This window comes from Amblyomma mixtum, chromosome 2, assembly GCF_055824585.1.
Source record: "Amblyomma mixtum isolate Tamu chromosome 2, ASM5582458v1, whole genome shotgun sequence".
In the NCBI taxonomy this organism is placed as follows: Eukaryota; Metazoa; Arthropoda; class Arachnida; order Ixodida; family Ixodidae; genus Amblyomma; species Amblyomma mixtum.
This window is the reverse complement of record NC_143013.1, coordinates 136718442-136741844: the sequence shown is the minus strand read 5'-3', so window position 1 is coordinate 136741844 and position 23403 is coordinate 136718442. Positions and strand designations below refer to the sequence as shown.

Genomic DNA, 23403 nt, shown 5'->3' with positions numbered 1-23403 from the left:
TTGTCTTGAATTACTTCCTCCAAACACAACTGCTGTCTTCCAGCCCCTGGATCAAGGGGTAATCAAATGTCTGAAGAGGAATTACAGGAAGCTACTCCTTAAGAGGATGCTAATATGCATGGACAGTTCCATGTCGTACAGCGTAACACTGCTGTCTTCTGTGGGAATGCTAACTGACGCATGGAGTGCAGTAACGTCAGCAACGATACGGAACTGCTTCCAGCATTCCTTCCGCATACCAGGCCACAGCAGTGATACTTTGCCTGACTGCGCTCGAAATGAAGACTGCCTCCAAATGGACAGCGAGGATGCAAGGCTAGTGCTTTCTGCACTCCAAGCACACAACGTAGCTGCTGACCTCGGTGAATTTGCGGCTGCTGACGATAACCTCTGCGTGTGCAGGGAAGACACTCTGGATGACTTGGTAGCTGAGGTGCTGCCAGCACACTACAGCAGTGAAAGTGAAGAGGAATCAGAAGAGCAATCCTCTGTGACAGCAGCACAGGCCTTCCACCATATTGCCGAGGTCCGCAAATTTCTCACTGCAGCAGAAAATGCTCAAAAAGAACTGGCTGCTCTTACTGGAGTAGAGAACTTTGTTCTTAATGTACATGTAAAGAAGAAGCAATCAACAATTCATGATTTCTTCAAACCGTCTAGTCAGCCATAGATTTCCGATAAACTTGTTCTGGATCTTTCACCTCTGCTGTTTTAATTGTGTCCTGGGGTCCCTTCGAGTTCGAATTAACTCTTTAAATGGTGGTCAGCAACGCTGACCTCCATGCCTGAATTTTTTTTTTGCACAGCCACCTGGTGTTCATTGCAAAAATTATATGTTGGCTTTTTTTCTTTAGTGTTCTCTGACACCCACCAGATGGCGGGAGTTGTCTGTGAGGAATGTAGTGTTGTGAAAAACGCGCCTTTGTACCCGCCATATCAATTCCCGCGATGGACCCCAAAATGTTTTACAAGCGTAAAGGTAAGGTACTTTATATAGAACTTTTTTTTTAGCGCAATATGTAGTGCATGAGCATATGTTTGTTCTTGCGAGGCAAAAATAGTCTTTGCAGCAGATAGGTGTCATGTGGCAATGTTTATTTTCGGTGGTCAGCGTAGCTGACCACCATGCATGAATGGCGTTATAGGTAGGACACTAAATTTTATCAACCAAATTCAACATGAATGTAAATTTCGCTTTCAAACCTGCCTTTCAGGTGTTCAATATGAGGATATTCCATCCGAGGATGACAGCTTCACTGGAGGCGACACCTCGAGCGAAAGCGACTATGACGCGGAAGCAGATATCAGAGATGACGTCCCAGATAATGAAGGTGCAACGCTAAACGACATCCAAAGCGATAGCGATGCATCTGATACGGAAATGGAAGAAGCTCCAGTGACAACTCACAAGGTTCCTGTGTGGAGTACTAAATATCGAATGTCTCCCCCTGTGTTATTTTCATCTGATAGTGGACTGCCGGATGATATTCTCACTATCAACAATGTCACCCCATTTAGTATTTTCGACCTGTTGTGGACGCCTGACTGGACTGAAGATGTTGTGTTTCAAACAAATCTATATGCACAACAAGAAAGCAAGCCTTACACTCCTACGACGAACAAGGAAATGCGAGCATTCCTCGGTCTCAATTTGTTGATGGGGCTCAAAAGGAGTCCGAGCTACCGCGATTATTGGTGCAGTGCACCTGACATGAATGACCCGTTCATTTCCAAAGTCATGACAGTGAATCTATTCGGCTGGCTCCTTTCCCACCTCCACCTAAATGATAACGCGCTGCAACCGGACAGAGGCAATACCAACTTTGACAAGTTGTACAAAGTACGCCCACTTTTGTCAGAACTTTCAAGAACTTTCGCTAAGCACTACCAGCCCACAGAGTGCTTGGCCATTGATGAATCAATGATAAAATTCAAAGGAAGAAGTTCTTTGAAACAGTACATGCCGAAGAAACCAATAAAACGCGGCTACAAAGTTTGGATGCTATGCGCCAGCAATGGCTACACTCTCAAATTTGAGATTTACACTGGCAGGTCTAACGACGGTGTCCAGAAAGAGCTAGGTGCGCGTGTTGTGAAGTCGCTGTGTGAAGACTTGGCTGGGAAGCAGCACCGCGTATTTTTCTGCAAGGTGAAAAACGTAGCGCAAAGAGACGAGGACACAGAAGGACGGACAACACACGGCGCTAACTTCCAACAATGGTTTATTTCAGAAAGAAAGGTGGTTTTATAACGACATCACGATAACTATTTTCGATAACTATTTTACTAGTTGCAACCTGCTGAATGATCTTGCAGAAGCCGGGATATACGCTTGTGGCACCGTGAATGCTAACAGGAAGCACCTGCCAAAGCTAACGCCTGACAAATCAATCCAAATCCACTTTATTTCCAACCTACAAGTTGGGGGTCCCCCAGGCAAAAAGCTGTCTCAGACAGCTTGACTGGGCCATGGGGGCCTACAGGCAGCATCATGCAGTGGACCTCACAGCACTATAAAAATGAATATGAACATGGAAATGCAGTGCTTACATTTCCTAAAGAATTACACACACAACAAATATCAAGATGAATATGAACATGAAACTTACAAACAGCATATACAGTGTTTACACTTCCTGAAGAGGTATACAATAATATTTCAATATAATATATTTGATTTCAATACGTTTAAAAAGAAACAAACCAATGCATGCTAGCACATTATGATGCAAACAAAAGTTAAGGCAGCGTCACGCAGTGGACCTCACAGCACTATAAAAATGAATATGAACATGGAAATGCAGTGCTTACATTTCCTAAAGAATTACACACACAACAGATATCAAGATGAATATGAACATGAAACTCACAAACAGCTTACAAACATCAGTTTTCCGCCGGACGAGTAGTGGTGTCAGTTCATTGGTCAGTGTCATTTATTTGGATTGCAGTAATATTCATTGACTCATCAGAAAATTTGTTAATTCGTATCTAAATGAGCTAAGTGGGGCTGTAAAATCAATGTGGGGTTTAAGTTTATTATAAAGTGATGGTATGCGGAAGTCAAGTGTGGACCGGCCATAATTAGTTCGTGTACGCGGCACTCGTTTTATTTCCCTACGTAAGCTGTAAGCATGCATGGGACGGTGTGCATCGTTTGGAAGGTTATGCTTATGCATATACAGAGACAGTTTGTAGTCATATAACTTAGATGCTTTAAGCAGATTATGTTTAGTAAACAAGGGATCAGTAGATAGCTGGCTAGGGTTTCCATAAAAGTTCTCAAGAATTCGTAGCACTTTTTTTTGTAGTCGCTCCAGTTTATTGTAATTATGGATGGTTGTAACTCCCCAAACTAAGATGCAATATGAAAGACGAGAGTAGAAGTTAGCAAAATATATTGCTTTTTTGAGCCTCAGTGGAAGTAGTTCTCTCAGCTTATAGAGACAGCCAACTGTTCTGCTTAGTTCTATCACCAGCTTGCTAACATGCGTGTTCCACGACATGGTTTCTTCGAACCATACACCTAAAAATTTTTCTGATGTCACACGCTGCAAAGTTGTATCTTGAAAATTTAGGACTAGCTCAGTGTCACAGGCTTTGTTATGTGGCTTAAAAATAATATACTTAGTCTTTTTAACGTTCAAGGTTAATCTGTTTTTATGCAACCACTCTTCAAGTTTGACCAAATAACTATTTATGACAGTGTTCAATTGGGTTACGGTTTGTGCGGAGAAAAAAATATTTGTGTCATCAGCGTACATGACCAGTTTTGGTGAAAGAGGCAAATTGCACATGTCATTAATATACAAGATGAACAACAAAGGCCCCAGGATCGACCCCTGAGGTACACCATGTTTTACCGTTGTAATCGAAGACGTGAGGTCACCAACTTTTACACACTGTTTTCTGTCTGAAAGATAACTTTTGATAAGGTCAAGGGGGACGCCACGTATGCCATAATCTTGCAACTTTGAGAGTAATATATTATGGTTTACACAGTCAAATGCTTTCCTCAGGTCAATGAATAAGCCTACAGTGGATTGTTTGTTATCCATGTTTTTAAGTATTTCATCCTTGATTTGTAGTAAGGCCATTTCAACTGATTTTCCTTTCTGGAAGCCGTACTGCGAATCGCTGATAACACGGTATTTAGTAAGAAAATTTGTAAGTTGAGCATTAATAACGTTTTCAAAAACCTTAGAGAAAATGGGTAAAACGGATATCGGGCGACAGTTTGATATATCACTAATACTTCCACCTTTGTGGACCGGGGTTATACGCGCTTGTTTAAGGTCAGAAGGAAAGATACCAGTTGCAATCATTTGATTGATTATAAATGCGAGTGGGGTGGCTATAATCGGTGCTACATGGTTAATAGGGACACTGCTCAGGCCATCTAGTCCAGTGGCGACATTCTTTCGAATTCTGGCAATGAGGCTGATGACTTCTTCGGAAGTAACTGGGGAGAATAAAACTGAATTTCCAAGCCTTGGGCGAAGTACAGAAAACGAATTAGCACAGTCTCTGTTTGGAGGAATGTATTCGCCAACGTTAGAAAAGAACTCATTCATTGCATCTAACGCCTCTATATCAGCCTTCCCATCAGCAAAAGCTGCAATATTAAGAGGACACTTAGCTTTAAGGTTACCGGATAAATTATTATTTCTTGCCATAGCTTTCTTGGGGTGTTGTATATTTCAGCAAATAAACATTGATAGTAGTACATTTTTGCCTTCCTTAAATCGGCATTTAATTTATTGCGAAATGCCTTGAATTGCTTTAGTAGAATAGTATCACGTGATTGGAGGAAAGTGTGGTACATTTTGTTTTTTACTTTTATTCTCTTGTGCAAGGTGGTCGTAATCCAAGGCTTTCGTATTTTCTTTTTTCGGTTAGAATTGTGCACCAAGGGAAAGTGTTTCTCATAGCAGGCCTTAAATTTGCTGAGGAAAAGACAATACGCTTGGCTAGGATCGCATTCGGCGTAGATACTATCCCAGTGAATATTTTCCATCGCGGCGTAAAATTTCTCGAGCGTAGCAGAGTTTATGTCACGATAAGAAGAGTTGTAAGTGACTTTCTGTTTGGCAATCGCCGTCGGCAAACATGTAAAAACCGGGAGGTGGTCACTGATATCAAGGGAAAGCACACCTGATAAGCACTGGTCACGCGGTACATTGGTAATGCAGATATCTAGAAGTGTGGCACTGGTATCGGTAACACGGGTGGGCAAGGAAATTATATTTGAACAAGCGAAAGTTCGAAGTATAGTTTCCAGGTGCTCAGAAGATGAATCTTCGCCGAGCATATTGATGTTCACATCACCCATAACTAAGAAGGCTCCTTGCATTGCATGGAGGCTTGACAGTAAAGTTTCCATGAATTCAAAAAATTGGGACTTGTATCCTAATGGTGGCCTATAGACAGCTGCTATAAGAATATTTTTCAGCCGTACCACAAGGCACTCAACACTGGGTGTAATGCATGTTAATTCGTTCACAACTTCACAGGTAATTGAGGCTTTGATGAACATAGCAATTCCACCACCTCGGTTTGCGGGCCGCACGATGCCGTGATAAATATAATCTGGTATTGTCGGAGGACTATCAGTTACAGAAAGCCAGGATTCTGTGAATAATATAGCATCAAATTTGTCCCGTAAGTCATCGAAGAACATGCGCAGATCGTGCATTTTATTTTTAATACTACGAGCATTTAGGTGAAATGCCCTGAAGTAGTGAGACGGCGCTTTAAATGCTTTGTTGAAATTGTCAGGTTCATAGTATTTACACTCCGGTGTGGCAGCCATATCGCTGTTATTGCGAAAGTTAGCTTGCAAAAGCATTGCAAGTCCTACTATTGCATTTTGTTCAAGTCTTCTTGGCAGGTGATTCGTACCATATCTGATGAATCTGTCCTCCTAGCACAAATTTTTCCGCCCTGTGTCCAAACAAATTTCCATCCGACCTTTCGTTTCTGTGCGACTGCGGCTCCCAAAAGCTGTTTGACCTGCCTAGTCAGATGTTCATTGACATATACAGAAGCATCCGTTTCGAAACCAATGTCGTTAGTGGAAATACGTGCCTTCCTGGCTTTAGCCAAAACAGCATTTCGCTTGTCACGGCGCACAAAGCGTACGACAATGTTCTTTACATCAGACTTGCTCGTTGGCACTCTGTGGCAAATGTCAACATCGTCCTGGGTTACCGGCTCCCCTACCTTTTCACAAATCTTCTGCACAGTGTCAAAAACATCTCCACTATCAGGCACACCCTTAATTTCAAGGTTATTGGCCCGTGAGTATTGTTCCAATTCTGTGATTCGCATGTGCAGTTTCTGATTTTCTGCAGCGAGTTCTTGGTTGCAGTTGCGCGTTGCGGCCAGTTCATCACGTAGAGCCTTTATTTCTGCGGAGAGTGCGTTGACACTGTCACAAGATTCACTACAATATTCAACACTCTGTTTAAAGGAGCGAAGTTCAGCACGAATTTCCCGCTTGAAATCCTCAAGCGTCTTACTAAGCTCCTTCGTGTTTGACATGACAGATAACTGATTGAAAACACAAGGACTGTTCTTTGGCAGCAGTGCGCGCAACAACAGCAAAGTAATAAAAATGAGGAAAACGGTCCTCACCTGTACGAGAAAAAACTTGAATGAGCGTTGTGAAATCCGCACGCACTGCTGCCAAACTGAGGGGAGCCCGCGAAAGCGGCCCGGATATGTAGGCGTAGTCTGTGGCTTGGTAGAGCACGGCGCAGGCGCGGCAACGTCGATGTTCACCAGCTTATCCCAGAGGATAACAGCGCAGCGATGTTCACCGCAATCGACGCCTTAGCTTGTCAGACACCTTCTTTTCCAGCGCAGCTTGTACCCTCGCAGAATCCAACGGATCGTGCCGAAAAAAAGTATGCGCTCCGCACCTGTACGAGAAAGAACTTGAATGAGCGTTGTGAAATCCGCACGCACTGCTGCCAAACTGAGGGGAGCCCGCGAAAGCGGCCCGGATATGTAGGCGTAGTCTGTGGCTTGGTAGAGCACGGCGCAGGCGCGGCAACGTCGATGTTCACCAGCTTATCCCAGAGGATAACAGCGCAGCGATGTTCACCGCAATCGACGCCTTAGCTTGTCAGACACCTTTTCCAGCGCAGCTTGTACCCTCGCAGAATCCAACGGATCGTGCCGAAAAAAGTATGCGCTCCGCACCTGTACGAGAAAGAACTTGAATGAGCGCTGTGAAATCCGCACGCACTGCTGCCAAACTGCTGCCAAAAGGGGAGAAATTCATTATTAAGTCAGTGACAACAACCTATGCTGCATGAAATCGAAAGACAAGCGGACTGTTCACTTGTCAAATTTCCACGACCCCTGTAAAGAAGTTGAAGTAAATCGGAAAGAGAATGATGGGACAATCATTAAAGTCAGCTGCCCTGGCGCACTCCAAGATTACAACAAGAATATGAACTTTGTGGACAAATTCGACCAAATGAAAGGCCAATATGCACTGGATCGCAAATCACGCAAGTGGTGGCACAGGATCTTTTTTCACCTTCTTGACTGTTGTGTAGTGAACGCACACATAATTTTTCGCGAACACGATGGGTCGGAAAAGATGTCATTGAAAGACTTTAGGAGGAGCCTGGTCTCACACATGACTGCTGAAGCCCGCATGGACCCTAAAGCAAAGCAGAAGTCATCCAACAACCAAGTTGTTCAACTAAAGAGGTCGAAACCATTTGTGGAGTTGGCTATCCGTACAGCGGAATCCAGGCACCAGCCGACAAGGTGCTCACAGCGCAGATGCGCAAACTGCAGCACGAAGGCACAGCCATTGAGAACAATTTGGATGTGCCAAACATGGAATGTGCCATTGTGCCTCCGTAAGGGAAAGAACTGCTTTGCCGAGTACCACAAAAAGTGATTTTGCAAGTAAAAAGCGAAAAGCGTGCCGTTATTTTGAGCGATAAACAGTGATAAAGGTACGTGTGCCATAAAGAGACCCTTCCAGCAGAGAGCCTTCCACTTCTGTGTTTGAAAGAGTTAATGAAAGTCTACTGTATTGGGCACCGTGGCTGGGGACGCGCGGTTGCGCGAGTCCTGCGAGGCAGCCAGGGCCGCGCAGGAGGCGGGACCTTGGGAGGCAGCCAGGGCCGCGCAGGAGGCGCGACCTTGGGAGGGAGCCAGGGCCGCGCAGGAGGCGGGACCTTGGGGGGGAGCCAGGGCCGCGCAGGAGGCGGTACCTTGGGAGGCAGTCAGGGCCGCGCGGGAGGAGGAATTCTGGGAGGTGGGGGCCGCTTGGGGAAGGGAGGGCACTGTGCTGGGGGCTGAAGCACAGGGGCTCGCAGTGGTTGCCAGGCCGGCAGCGGTACTTGCAGAAACGCTTCGGCAAAACGCCTTTTGCGTCCGCCGCCACGGTCCACCGACCCTGGCAACCACTTCCTAATAAACCCCTGCGCTTCCACCACATCCGCCCCCGTCTTCTCACAGATGGCATCTGCATAAGATAAGTGTTCATTTTAGGCCACCAGAAAAGGTTTGCTCGCTCAAAGAAATCAAGATTATTTCAGCAACAGAGAAAAGAGAAAACGCCACAAGTACATGTTATTACTCAAAGTGCGTGCCAAAATGAAAGGACTACAGTATCCAAATACAACTTGAGGAGAAAATCCACCTGAAAGCTCTTCTAACCAACTGTATAAAGCTGCTGCGACATCACGGTCGACCACTTTGCACTACTAACATATGGGAGCACAAATGGCTGGCAGATACAAGGCACGACTACGATCCATGACAAGAGATGGATGTGACTGGTGGGAGGGCTTTCTTTGAAAGGCATCTGCTGACTCATATATCTTCAGATGCACATGGATGAAAACTGCAGATGACTACCCCCATAAAAACAGTAACAAAATATTCACCTGTAATGAAAAAGAAAACTGTAAAGTATCAAATGAAAAGAAGAAAAGAAAACAAAGCGCAGCAGAACCTGGTGCATGTTCTTCCACTCATCTTTTAAAATTCAGTTAAAAGCTACTGCAACAACATACCTGTTGCCACCTTGCATAACTTCAGGGCAATAAATGACCGCTTGCCCTTGCGGCCATGGAGGCTGTATATCATTTGCACAGCCACCCCCATGATGGCGGTCATTATGTTTGACCCCACCTCCCTCAGGCCCTTGCCCCCCAGGCGGACCAGCTGCTTTCGCTGAAAAGAAACACCACAGGTGCACAAGCTATTAGGCACAAACATCAATTATAATTTCATTTAGTTTAGCAGAATCGAATAGCTAAGACAATTGTGCGACTACCTGTCAACAGCCCATGCGCAGATAAACCTGTCAACAGCCCAAAGCACCACCACCAATATGGATATTTTTTTTTCCCAGTTTACTAAGAGCAGGGAAACTTTAGCGATTAAGCAAAGGTGGCCAACTCCTTCCCATTATGCTTTGCATCTTGGACATTATTTTATTATAATTATAATGCTTTTTGCAGATATATGTGCTGGATGTGTTTTCTCTGCACAGCCATTACGCTAAAATTGATTTGGTTTGTAGAACTTAAAGTTCCAAAGTGACTCAGACTATGATGAGGGACACCATAGCGGAGGGCTCCGGAAGTTTCGACCACGTGGGGTCTTTAACATGTGCCACTGAAATCACACTGCGCATGGGAGCCTTGCTTTTTGCCTCCATGGAAAACTGGCCATCACGGCTGGGTTTGAACCTTAGTCTTTGGGTTCAGCAGTCGAGTGCCCTAACCACTGAGCCACCATGGCGGGGCTCACTACCCTGAAATTGAGCAGTCTAATTAATGCTATACAAAGGGCGCTTATTTAAATCCCGAAGTACCTGAGTAAAGCTGCGTGCTTAGCAACCACATTTAATTAAACAATGTTGCTTGTTTTTGACAGCAGATTAAGTAATGAAATGTGCATAATGTGAGCAAAAGACAGGGAAGAGGTGGGTTAAAGCTTCCCCATTATTTGGGAAACCTAGCCCAAATTAAAGACGCGCTGAGAGAGGACCAACTTCAAGCTGTGTTCACAGCAGTTCATGCAACAGTATATTAACCGAAAGCTCAGCTTCCTGTAAAACAGACCTTACAACATCTCTAATGTTAGCTACAAAGTCCACTGCTGAACTAAATTAAAACAGCACAACAATAAATGACAAATGTAAGGAAAATGAGGGGCTCGTTATGAGACACATACGAAGAAAGGCAGCCACAGGCAACAAAAGCATAGGGGATTTTTTTTTTGCTGTTGATCGATGTAAAACAATAATGTAATCACAGAAATATTTGACTGAGAAAAAAAATTTGTTGGAACCAAGTCTGTTATGCAACGACCGGCCACCGGCAGAGCTCTGGAAAACTACATCGAATGACATTGAGTGACACCATCTGAGAGCAACTGCCCCAAAAAAGCCTGTGACTGCACCGCCAAATACCAAGCTACTACAAGATGTGACAGGTGCAATGCTTTGCACAGAACCAGCATCAGTAGCTTGGTTTGCTGTTTAGCGCTCCTTCTCGCCTAAACGCTCAGATGCGACAGCAGTCTCGCAGGTGGCATTTTCTTTGCACTGCGTGGCTGAAACATGACGTGACAACTGGCACTTGCCGTAAGCAATATTGCGAGCGCCACATGTTCAGCACTGCTACTGAGCCCAACAAATTGATAGGAGCCAAAGAGCAGATAAAGAGAGTCCCCTAACAGCTGTCTCGACACGTGATGCAGTTTTTGCAAGCTCTGCCACCGGCTGGGCATTGCGTACCACTTTTGCTTCCAACAGTAAATCTCACCACACAAGGAATCGACAGGGCGTTCCGGTGAACACTCTCAAAAATTCCTAAAGAAGCGCAAGTTCGATATGGGAAAACAATTTTTTTTGGAGGAACGATCTCTCAGCAGTGGTGGACATAATTTACTGCATCCTAATTATACAGGTAATTAAAAACTCGCTTATTAACTTTTTAATTAACAAAGTTGAAGGGTTACTGCCAAAGGGGAGTTCGAAGTGACATACAAGGCAATGGAATGTCAGCCTTTGAAACAAAAAACTGATTTCCAAAAGCCCTGCAACCTGAGAAATTCTAGTTTTTCCAAGCAAAATTGAAATTGAGCGCAGATGACGCGCTGCACTGGCTACGGTGCCCAGTTCGCACTGCAAGCGGTATTGTGCCATCTCATATACATGGTTTCACACCACATCTTGGTGTAAAGAAAAGGATAGTCATTGCCAAGTGCAGGGTTATATTTTGGAGCAATGGAGCGAAATAAGGTGCACAACACACCAAAGTAGAGCACACAGTTAAAGTTTGGTACCGTAGGCCCTGCAGCACGCCATCAGCAGACGTCGCCATCTTCACTGAACTTCATGTGCGCCTCTTGTGCTAATTTTCGGTTTCGTGTGGAAAAAATGTCTCAATTTCTGAATTTCTACAAAAAATGCTTTTCTTTATTTAAAAAAAAAGATATGACTACGTTCATTGCTTCGTACTCCCCACTGGCACTAACCACTGAACTGCGTCAATTAAAAAGTTAATAAATGGGTTTCAGTTAATTGTACAATTAGAAAAAGTTTGCAGTACAGTGTCTGCTATAACTGTGCGTGTGTACCTGCAAATATTTCTTCTATTTTGAACTCCCTATTCTTAGGAATTCCTGAAAATGTTCACTGAAACAGCCAGTGTGTATATCAGCAAGCAACTTTCATGAACAAGACATTTACATTAACAAAACACACTGTGACAGCACACTCCAGCACAACAGTAGGAATTATATCTATGAAGAGCATGTTATTCACAGAGCACGGCATGCAAATACTCTTGGAGCTCAAGATTTTTTCACAAACCTCGGAATTACATTATGCATGCAATTCGTTAGTAGGCATTCATTTTTTCCAGACACGAATTATCAGAAACATTAAATCACCAGTCCAGCAGCCACGCTGTCGTCCTGGACGGCAGCTTCCGCATTGTCCAAGTCCTCGGGGGAGAATGCGGGCAGTGCAAGGGTGGGAGGCGGTGGCGAGGGGGACACTGGCCGAGTCCTTTGCTCCAGCTGCCGGTCCGACCGCAGCAGCACGTGATCCTCCAGCCTTTGTAGCCACTGCATTATGTCACACTGCTGCTGTCGGACCTCCAGCGCCAGGGGCATGATTCGCAGCAATGTAGCTGCAACTGAAGCAATCAACAATTTCAGTGAGAGCAGGGTTAACCGGGGCGCAATAATATCATTTGCGCACTGAGGTACAATAAAGAACAATATGAGCCTAACAGTAGGCAGCAACACACTCTGTACTACGCTCCTAAACTTCCACCAATTTTCATCCTCCCAGGCACTTGTAATTCATGTTCTATTCCTTGCTAGCCTAATTTAAATGCCATAAATGTCACCATGCACTGACAAACACCTAGGTGAAATGGAGCTGCTCTATGTGTGATAGCTAGCACAGAACCTGCAGCCTTGTTGTGTAAAGGACTTCTCAGTCTATGAGCTTCGCCAATTTTTACATTGCTTCCTAGGCATTTCCACTGCTATTGCACCACGGCAGAGATGGCAGCAGTTAGTCGCAAATGGATTCTTCCAGTGTCATGAGAAGCGTGTGCTAATAGAAGCGAGAAAGCAGAGCAGGCCTGTGCCCTTAGTATATCATTGCACCATTTGGAAAGTATTGCTCACGGCAACACCCACATTGGCCAAAATGCTGGAGGTAGACATCTGTTCTAACTGCAAGTGCCGGCAGGGATCACTGCATTAAAACTGCAACAAAGATAGCCCTTATGGAATTATTGCCCATGGCTGACAACCGAAATGCAACAAAGAGGTGGACCAAACGTTTCTTGCTAGGCGCAGGAGGTGCCAAACCATTGAGAAATAAAACAAGGTCACATTTATCTCTTACCACGCATCCATTTTGCTGCAGGCAAGACAAGACTAGGAGCCAGCTGATGTGCTCCACAAGGCAGTTAGGCTGTTCAGTTCTTTCCTAAGCAAGAGGTCCTCCTTCAGAGCATGCCACTATTATTGGCTGCTTATCTCCTTCAGCACCCTTTATGGGAGCTTTGTGATATCGCAATTAATTTTTTTCAGCACATTTCGCTGCATCCAAGGCACTGCATTCACTTCCAACCAATAAACTTTTAAAATACTTTGAATGACAATGAAAAATTACAATATGGGCCTTGCTGACCTGTGTGCCTCTGGAAGCGACCAAATTATGCTGGTAAGGAAACAAATGCACAGAACATGGGACTACTGTGTAGAGTGCAATTTGTAGGAGTGGCTTCCTGGTGGTGATGTAGGCAGAGAGAGGCAACAGAAATGCCAGGATCCAAATTAACCAAACAAAAGCACAACATACAGCTCTTGGGAAGGGCACACAGCAACCAGTCCACTATGAATCACAAGAGGAGAAAGCAATGGAAGTACTAGGTTGTAAATTTCAGTACCACTTCAGTTCAATACAATCGTTTTTGAGAAATACATGTGATGATTTTCAGAGTGACCCCTTTCAAAGCACATAGTTTGAAACTAGAAATGTGCTCCTAGCACCATGCAAGAGCCACTGAGGAGAACACCGTGCAAATATCTTCCTGAATAAGTATATTCTCTAGATCTTTCTGGGCCTGTTGACTGCTGCTCGGCAACAGCAGGTACAATGAGAAATTTAAAATTTGCTCTGTTTTTCTTTAAGGCAAAGCAGATCTAGCTTCTATATCTTGTCGTGTCACTTGATACTAGACAAAATAGGAGTGTAATTAAAAGAAAGGAACACAGTGAAAAGACGGGACAAGCAGCATTTGTCCTCTCCTCTCACTGTGTCCCCATGTTTGGCTTGCATTTCTCCTTTTGCACAAAAGTAAACAAAGTGAAAATCTCACCATCAACAGTCCCAGCTGTCGACTCCTCCAGCTCACTGGGTGGTGCGCTATTTTCGCGCACGCTCTCCCCAGCGTGATTCGGTGGGGCTGAAGATGAACATGCGTCATTAATGGCAATCCAGGAAGTACCGAACACTCTACTGTGTACAACCACAATGTCACATTTCTATCCTAATTGAATGCAGAAATGCTACTTCAGGATATTTTTCGAGAAGGGACAGAACAGTTGCATGGCCAGGCTGTTTTGCATACAGGTGATCTTTTTAAAACACAATAGACACAAAATTACGAAGTTCAGAAACAAATTCCTGGTTATATAGAGATGCCCCCCAGGCAATAGTAACACTTCCTTTGGCCGAAAAGATATTTTAATTTGGTTTCAATCACAGGCTGTACAAAGACTTCATAATTCAAAACCCATCAAAACCGACACCTCCATGACAAGTAGTTGACGTGACAAACAATGTCACATCATGCAGATACCTATGACACAGAAAAGAACATTGTGATCCGACTGCGGCGGCGCGTTTCGATGGAGGCGAAATGCAAAAGGCGCCCGTGTGCTGTGCGATGTCAGTACATGTTAAAGATCCCCAGTCGGCTGAAATTACCCCAGGGCGCTACGGCACCTCTTTATTCCTTTCTTCTCACACTCCCTCCTTTATCCCTTCTCTTATGAATGTCCACCGAAATGCGAGAGAATTACTGCACCAATTTCTTTCCTGAAAAATCAGTTTTCAATTTTTTAAATATGTGTCTATAGTACTTCAATAATTACATTTCTCATGCACCAGCATGGTGCATTGGTACATTTAGGACACAAAAGAAACTGTCATGGCGAAACCAAAAACAGAGAGCGGAATATATGTCACGTGAATAGAAACCTGTTCGCAGTACTGTTAACGTGGGTAAGAGAGTTTGCCGCGAAATGGTTACTGGCAGATTCACTGCTGATCTGAGAGCATGGCAAATGTAAAAAGCTGATGCCAAGTCTGAGCACGTTCTATTTCTCTGCAAGTGCAATTAGCTACGGTGGAGCTTTTTCCCAGATTTTGCAAGCATACTACCATAAATCCCCAATCAAAACTAACACAATGTCGACCTTACATTAAATAGAAATGAGAAATGGTGTTTTAGTTTTAAGGTGGTTAACATCCAAAGGCGACTCAGGCTGCGAGGGACGCCGTAGTGAAGGGCTCCCGAAATTTCGACGACCTGGAGTTCTTCAACGTGCACTGACATCACACAGTACACGGGCCTCTAGAATTTCGCCTCCATCAAAATTCGACCGCCGCGGTCGGGATCGAACCCGCGTCTTTCGGGTCAGCAGCCGAGCGCCGTAACCACTGAGCCACCGCGGCGGCTTAACAAATGAGAATTCGCGGCTTAACAAATGAGAATGCATGTCTTACGCGGTGACGGCAGCTGTACATCATTGTGGCCCTCATTTCCTAAAAAAGAATTGCACATGAACGTCTTGTTGAGTATGCAAAATAATTTCTCATTAATAAAGAAATATGAGAATTTTAATTACCAGAAACTGCCGAGCTTTCTAGGGCCGAAGTGAATTCGTAGCGCCGAACCTTTTTTTCGGCGCTCTTGTAGGATCCTGCAAAGATTACAAATCAAAAACCAAACTCTTGAGCAATCTACATGAAAATTCTACTTCATATGAAATAAAGCAACATTTCTCACATTGCTGGGATCCACTGACACCACACTACACACACACAGGAAAATACTGTGAGTGTATCGTGCTGGTAGTTCAGGATCAACATCTTAGAGCAGCCCGATTGTTAGGATAGACAAGGAAATGCTCCAGCTCATTTTATATCGCAGTTCACTGTGTTTTGTATTCCAACCAATTATTTGGCACATTCCAGGACAACCAGGTCACACTGCAAGTCACGCCATTATGCACGTAGTTTAAATATGCTTGCTTTCTGGCATTTGTAATTTCCAGGTAGCAAACAGCATATATAAGGCCAAGGTGCAGTGTGGCAATGACACAGGCATCTTACATCCCTGTCAGACGGGCATTTCGAAGGCTCTCAGACTGATAGTCTATCACCTCACGCTGAGCGCTGCTACAAAGGCAGTTTTAATGGGCATTGAGTATACAGTCTATCGAGCCAAAGCAGTGCGGAACTCTTTAGCGAGATTTCAAGGGCCCTCGAGCATTGTACAAGGTTGCTAGCATTGTTTCGAGCGGCACCAAAGCATGCTCTCATGCATGATATGTTCACAGTAGGAAAACGTGAACAATGATTACCCTCCCAAATTTTAATGCAAGTACCAAACTTTAGCTTCTACAATGATTTAAAAATTGTGTCAGTCTGGTTTAAAGTGCATTACTTTCATACTCGGCATTGCAGAAGACTGAAACACCAGCGGTATTAGTATTGCCAGAGCACTACAAACTGCGACAGCAAATCACCTAAAACGGCAGTGCCTTTCAAGACAATGCAACTTACCTGAAATAATAATTTAAAACCTCCTACGATCCCAAATAAGGCTGTTTCTGTGCCGATGCTCGAGAAGCTGCATGTGTGTGCGCACATGTTAGTCAAACACACTAATTTTTTTCGGCTGGTAAAGCCCTATTGTAAAACCATGGTCAGTGTGGCCATTACCAGAGCATGGGAAATGACGGCCGGCACACGAAAGCACGCGGCGCTGCCACCCCAGTCCTGCCACGGTAGATCCCGAAGCGAACCAAAAGCTTCACTGCCCACACTGACCAACAGCCACTGCTGTCTCCATTTCACTTCACCCACAGCCGATTGTGCGGCAGTGACAGGCTCCCGAGGTTCCACTCGCTTTTCTCACTGCTTGTTAAGCAAATCACTCGTGTATACAATTAATGAGTGCGTCAAGATTCCTGCAGGAATGCACCGATTCGTAAATTGCAAGTATGTACACCCCTTCGTGTTTGTTTACAAAGCTAGTGTACAAGTGGCTGTATATTGCTCATTTGTACAGGATGAGACGCAAGGTAAGTTCACATTACCAAAAATGTTCTCTTCTGTTTCTCACCAGTTGTAGCTTTATTTGTTCACACACTGTAACAGTGCTGCAAGAAGCGTCAGGGATGTGACTTCCAACTTTGGAATATTAGAGGATCTCCACTTCCCGCTAATTACATGTGCATGCTTTATTCGATATGACCAGTACTTAATTTTAAATTGTTTAATCCAGAAGCATGCTTGGTGACCATTTGCATTAAATAAAGGCTCCAAATTTGTTGTCCACAAGCACCGCCGACAGCTGCCGGCTGCCTTCAGCATTAATCACCAGACAAAGTCACATTGTCGCTACTTGCTCAATGTGCATGCGTCCTGTGATGTAAGCTGTCGTCGATTTGGGGGTAGTATTGCAGGAACCATACTAGACGGCCACATGCGACTGCCAGAAATTGTGAATGTGCTCTCCACTATAGGTGAAATTGCAGGCCTAAAACCTGCAGACTCGCTAGGCATACTCATTGCGGGAACGGGCCAGCGGGCCGGTGTTGGCTGAAATTTCTGACAAAGCTGATAGCTGATCAGTGTTGAAGTATGAACATATAAAGTATAGCCGCTTGTTTTGTTTCAGGTACAGACAAGTGCACCTATTGAGCTCACTGCCTCATTGAATGCGAAGCTTCGGCTCAGCCTCTGGTCTGCCGAAGACAGATCGAGTGACCATCCGCCGGTTGGTTTCATCGGTAGCAGGCTTTAGGCGATCACTGGTTGCGCTGGTATCGTCACCGGTATAATGTGAAAGATTGGTGCATCAATCAGCTAAGGCCTATACCGCCCAGCCCATCGAGTGCAACCATGCCTTAACTATGCCAATAAAAACATACATTAAGTTTATCATTTTAGCAGAGTAACACGTTTATGACACTCCCGCATGAGAGAGGACCACTACTTCATTTATGCACAAAAGGAAGGAGACATGTCCTTTGACAGTGTAGCCTGCGTTGAGATGACACTCTGCCATCTATTGTGACATCACATGAGCAGTTCATTATGGTGGCCACTCTCATTGGGAACAGCTTCCCGATCACGATTTCTATCGCATTTTTTTTTAAAATAAAGCGCCCCACGTACTAATACTTCCAGGAGTAGAATCAGACTTTCATATTATTCCCAGAAGCGCAAAACTGCTTTTCCTCAAAAACCAATTTACCAATATGCCGAATGACGCTGTCATAGCCCCTTCAAGTGCACCGGGATTTTTTTTCCAATTTCACTAATAATACTGCTGTGGCTTCATTCCTCAGCACCTAACCACAACACTGCCATTTGAGAGTGCGCAGCACTACTGCATGTAAACGCTGTTCTGGGCTGCTTTGCTGACTTGATGCCCGTTCAGCTGCCTGTATAGCAGCACTCAGGCCAACAGACCATCAGTTTGAAAGCCTGTGTAACACTCATGTGTCAGAGGCATTGTTTTATTTGCAATTAAAAGTGTGATTCTGATTAAGATTTAACAGCTTTAAGCTATGAAGAATGACGTAGAAGAAGACTCCAGATTAATTTAGCCCACATGGGGTTGTTTAACATGCACTGATATTACAGAGCACAAGCGCATTCTGCACTGCTCCATTTCACCACAGACAGGATGTAACCTGGGCCCTCGGCTCCGCAGCATGGACCACTCAGCCACTGCGACAGGCTTACAATTCAAACTGAACTAAATGTAAACAGCTGGATGAGTTGGTTCTGAATTTGCATTATGAAACACTGTCTCAGTGCACAACAAACATGGATGAGGAAAGAGCACACAACGCAAAGCATCAATTGATGTCTGGCATTTGTATTGTGTACTCTTTCCTCGTCTGTGCTTTTTGTGTGCCAAAACAATGTTTCATAGTGCGAAAAAAAAATTACCATACTAAATCTTATTAAGCATACTGAGTGCAGCACTAATTCTGGGAACTACAGGTCTTCAAAAACAAGGCACTAATGAGTTTCAGAAGTAGTTCATCAGCTTACAAGTGCAATAGCTAACAGTTCATTCTGCTCCTCTTTTTGACAGCTGCCTAAGCGGTGCCTATCAACATGACAAGTAAATATTAGCTGACAACTAACATGAAAAGGAAAAAAGGACAGAATGTATACTTACGCAAGCAGTGCCTTCTGGTTCCCCTCTCGGTGACAAGATTTGCCGGGATAGTGCGTTCACCCTGATGAAGGAACACACAAACACACACGACATTTAAAAGCGCTTCCCTTCGTGTACGTGTGTGTTACTTCATATTACCCCAACCCTTACAAGCAGTTACACCTTGCAATGCGCCGCTGAGTTAATCAAAAGACAACTGCTGACAGATGCCTACAGACAAGTTAGATAAAGGGGCGACACACGAGGCGTGCTCATTGTCCTCACTCATGACAAGTTCACAAGTAGATATTAGCTGACAACTAACATGAAAGGGAAAAAAGGACAGAATGTATACTTACACAAGCAGTGCCTTCTGGTTCCCCTCGGTGACAAGATTTGCCGGGATAGTGCGTTCACCCTGATGAAGGAACACACAAACACACACGACATTTAAAAGCGCTTCCCTTCGTGTACGTGTGTGTTACTTCATATTACCCCAACCCTTACAAGCAGTTACACCTTGCATTGCGCCGCTGAGTTAATCAAAAGACAACCGCTAACAGATGCCTACAGACAAGTTAGATAAAGGGGCGACACACGAGGCGTGCTCATTGTCCTCACTCATGACAAATTCACAAGTAAATATTAGCTGACAACTAACATGAAAGGGAAAAAATGACACAATGTATACTTACGCAAGCAGTGCCTTCTGGTTCCCTTCGGTGACTCACGCGTGCCGCCACCAAACTTGAAAAAGCTTGAAGAAATAAAAATTCACAAGCGCGCGCTTTGCTGCCAAACGTCTATGGCGGCTAGAAGGGTAGAAGGGACCAGAAAACGTCCCACGACCGGCTTTGTACTTCCAAACATGGAGGAAAAAAAAAAGTTTTTTTTTCCTCCATGCTATCCATGCTTCCAAACGAAATGACCACAAGCTATGGATTGGGATTGGCTTGGAACGCACGTGGGAGCGAGAGCGGATGCCTACGTTTATGCGTAAAGCGGTGGATAAATACACGTTTAGTTTCGGAAAATTTCTTTTAAGCTTAGTTTTGACAACACCGCCAAGAATAATTTTTATTAATTTTGTTACACTTCAATTGATTAATGAGCTAAACATCTTATTTTACGCGACAGCGTATAAAGCTAAGATGGAATGGCATGGCTACTTTTGACTACTTTCAGCTCAAGTTTTGGCTCCTTTTAAAATGTTCCCAACGGCAACCCTGCCCGCGAGTCATGCCGCGAGTGCTCGCCGTTTTTCGTTTGTGGTGCGGAGGTGTTGGTCGTACTGCCTGTCTGCTGTCCCTTTGTGCAGCTGTTGCGGTCCTCGTCTTTCACCGCAAAGCTTCTGCATTTCGCCATGAATGCAAAGCAACGCAAGTACCGTATCGTTGAAAAAGAATACCGTGAGATCTTGCAAGATCTCGGTATTTCACAACGGCCGGTCGCATCTACGTCTTCAAGCTTGGATCAAGGCGGCAGGAAACGATCGCACACCGAAACATCAGTCGACGTACGCACCCCCCAACTCTTGCTACCGTCTGAAGCAACCACGCGATGCAGAAGCGAAGTGTGCGCTGAAGACGCGTGCTCCAGTGGAAGCGGGCGAGTTGTTCCATCGCCACCAGCTGACCCGCCGTTACCGTTTCTGCACGAGTCTGATCGTGCGTCACCAGGGAGCAGCTCATCGTGCACAGGCAGCAGGTTAAGTGATGCTGCAGCCTCAGATCATTCGAGTCATGTTGCAGTTTCAGACCGTTCAAGTAATGCCACAAGCTCAGAAGAATCAGATGATGAGAATGTGTCACCCACAGTGGCTCAGAACGTGGGTGAGCCTCGTGAGCATTTTACTCAGTCTCTCGGCGACTGAGGAGTTGGCGCTCATAGCTAGCAAGCACAACATGACGCATGCTTGGCTCAATGATATGCTTGACTTCTGTCGTCGTCGTGGGATTGAGGAGCTACCAAAAGACGCGAGGACAGTAATGCGGACACAGCGAAAAGCGCTACTTGAGCACAACGGCACTTTTGCTCATTTCGGCCTTGCTGAAGGCATTCAGCAAGCAGTCGGGCAAGGGCCTGTGCCCGAGAACATTAGGCTGCAAGCCAACATTGATGGCCTGCCTTTGCATAAGAGTAGTCAAACTGGTTTGTGGCCAATACTTTGCCGAGTTACGAACCTCAAAAATTCGGCACCATTTATGGTGAGCGTGTACTGCGGCACAGGGAAGCCACCGTGCCTCCAGGAATTTCTTTCCTCCTTTTTAAAAAAAGTACACAGCCTCAGCAGTAACGGTTTGGTATTGAAAGGAACTTGCGTTGCTGTCCCACTGACTGCTGTGATCTGCGATGCCCCGGCAAGAAGTTTCGTGAAAGCAATAACGGGGCGTGCAGGCTATCATGCTTGTGAAAGGTGCAGCCAAAAGGGCCGCTATGTGGAGAACAGACTCACATTTCCAGACCTCCACGCACCTCAACGAAGTGATCAATCATTTCGCTGTCAGGAAGATCAGCGGCACCACACTGGTGTTTCACCATTCCCTAACTTAGATATTGACATGGTGGCATGCTTTCCCACCGAATACATGCACCTGGTCTGCCTGGGAGTGATGCGGCGGCTACTGCGAAATTGGGTCTCCCCGGGCCATGCTGCTCGACTTAGCAGACAGGAACGGGGCCAGCTCAACAACAGGCTGCGAGAAGCGGCCACAGCTTTTCCCAGTTGTTTCCAGCGAAAACCCAGAGGAACTGAGGAACTGGACCGTTGGAAAGCAACCGAGTTTCGGACGTTTTTATTGTATCTGGGGCCTGTAGTTCTCAAGTCTCTCCTGACTGAAGAACAGTATAAGCATTTTCTTCAGCTCCACGTGGTTTTAAGAATACTTGCCTCCCCTGAGCACCATGTAGCTTGGAACAGTTTTGCCCGGGACCTGCTCAGGTATTTTTTTCAGGAGTTTGGCAGGTTGTATGGTGCAGAACAGCTCGTGTACAACGTTCACAGCTTGGTGCACCTGGCGGAGCAGTGCCTAGACCATGGCCCTGTTGATCAATTCAGCGCATTTCCCTTCGAAAGCTATTTGGGAAAGGTAAAAAAAATGCTCCGCACTACCAACAAGCCACTAGCACAGCTGAGCCGCAGGATGTCGGAAGCAAGGCAGTGTACAATGATCAGTGCAAGAGTTGAGCAACACGTGAAAGTGGGAGACTGCTTTTTAGTAGACAACTCTGCTGTTGTCATTGTTGCTGTGTACAAAGAAAGTGTCAAGGCTGGCATCTTGCCAAATGGCAGAGATTTCTTTAAGACACCAATCGAGAGCTCAAGGCTCAATACAAGGCGTTACAGTGGTCTTGGGGAAGAAGCTAAGATGTGGTCTCTCTCAAATATGAAAGACCAAGTTCGATGCCTGAAGCTTAATTACAAGCGAGGGCACTTTATTTTTCCTCTACTCCACTGTGAGTGAAATCTGAGTGCTGTTGGTTTGGTTTAACATTGGAAAGCAACTCGGGCTAAGAGGGACGTCGCTGCAAGGCTTCAGAAATTTCGACCTCCTGGGGATCTTTAATGTGCACTGACATCGCACAGTAGATGGTCGCCTTGCTTTTCACCTCCATCAAAAAGCAACCAGGATTGAACTCATGGCCTTGGCCACCTGAGCCACTGTGACAGATCAGATTGCTATTTCAGCATGAAGAAATATGTGCCTGTATGAAGAGGGAGCAACCTGGTATATCTCCATCTATTCTGCTTCCATTGAAATAAGCAGAGAATGGACCTACAGCTTTGTGTTCAGCTGCACAACACTGCAGCCATTGGTGTCAAGTGCATCATCTCCTACAACCTCACCTGTGGAAAGCGTCAGCTTTGAAGATAACGGCCCTTTTCAGGGCCATCCAAATGATGCTGGCAGGGCCGCAGCTGCGCCTCCAATGACCCTCCCGTTCCCATCAAAGTTGTTTACTATTTGACAGTCTAAAACAGACAGTCTAAAACAGAATGCAGATATTATAGTATTGAGCACACGAAGCTGCATTAAAATGAATTGATGTGAATATCAGGTGTGCAGCATAACTACTTGAAGTGATGCGCAATTGACATGATTCCAAAGAATTATGTAATAGGAGAATGTAAATTGATAGACCTCGCACCTATATACTCCGTTTCATACATCTTCTGCAACACTGCCAAAGCTAGAGCTTTTGTTTGCACTCTCTACATCCGCAATCGAAAAGTCTTGTGTTCCTTGTGGGGAGCGAAAAGTAATAAATGCTTTGCCTTCAGGCATGATACATGACAAATTCGTCATGAACCTGATTAAGTGCACTCTTATTGCTGACGAAATGCTGTCGCTTTCTCGTGTCTTAGACCCCTCAGGCTCAGAAGAAGCGTGGAGTAACATGGCTCTATTTTTTCATGTGG

General features: G+C 45.0%; 2 protein-coding genes across 2 annotated transcripts; both read left to right on the top strand.

Annotated features, from left to right (window-relative positions):
* Window positions 1-939: 939 nt before the first annotated feature.
* On the top strand, window positions 940-7884 carry LOC149361035 (uncharacterized). The gene is made up of 3 exons (XM_089567979.1): window positions 940-979; window positions 1215-1695; window positions 7761-7884. Exons 1-3 carry the CDS (start codon window positions 949-951, stop codon window positions 7882-7884), a joined length of 636 nt encoding a protein of 211 aa, XP_089424105.1. The 5' UTR covers window positions 940-948.
* Window positions 7885-20929: 13045 nt separating this feature from the next.
* LOC149361034 (uncharacterized) lies at window positions 20930-22447 on the top strand. Its single transcript, XM_089569447.1, has one exon. It carries the CDS (start codon window positions 20972-20974, stop codon window positions 22445-22447), a length of 1476 nt encoding a protein of 491 aa, XP_089425573.1. The 5' UTR covers window positions 20930-20971.
* The last annotated feature ends 956 nt before the right edge of the window (window positions 22448-23403 follow it).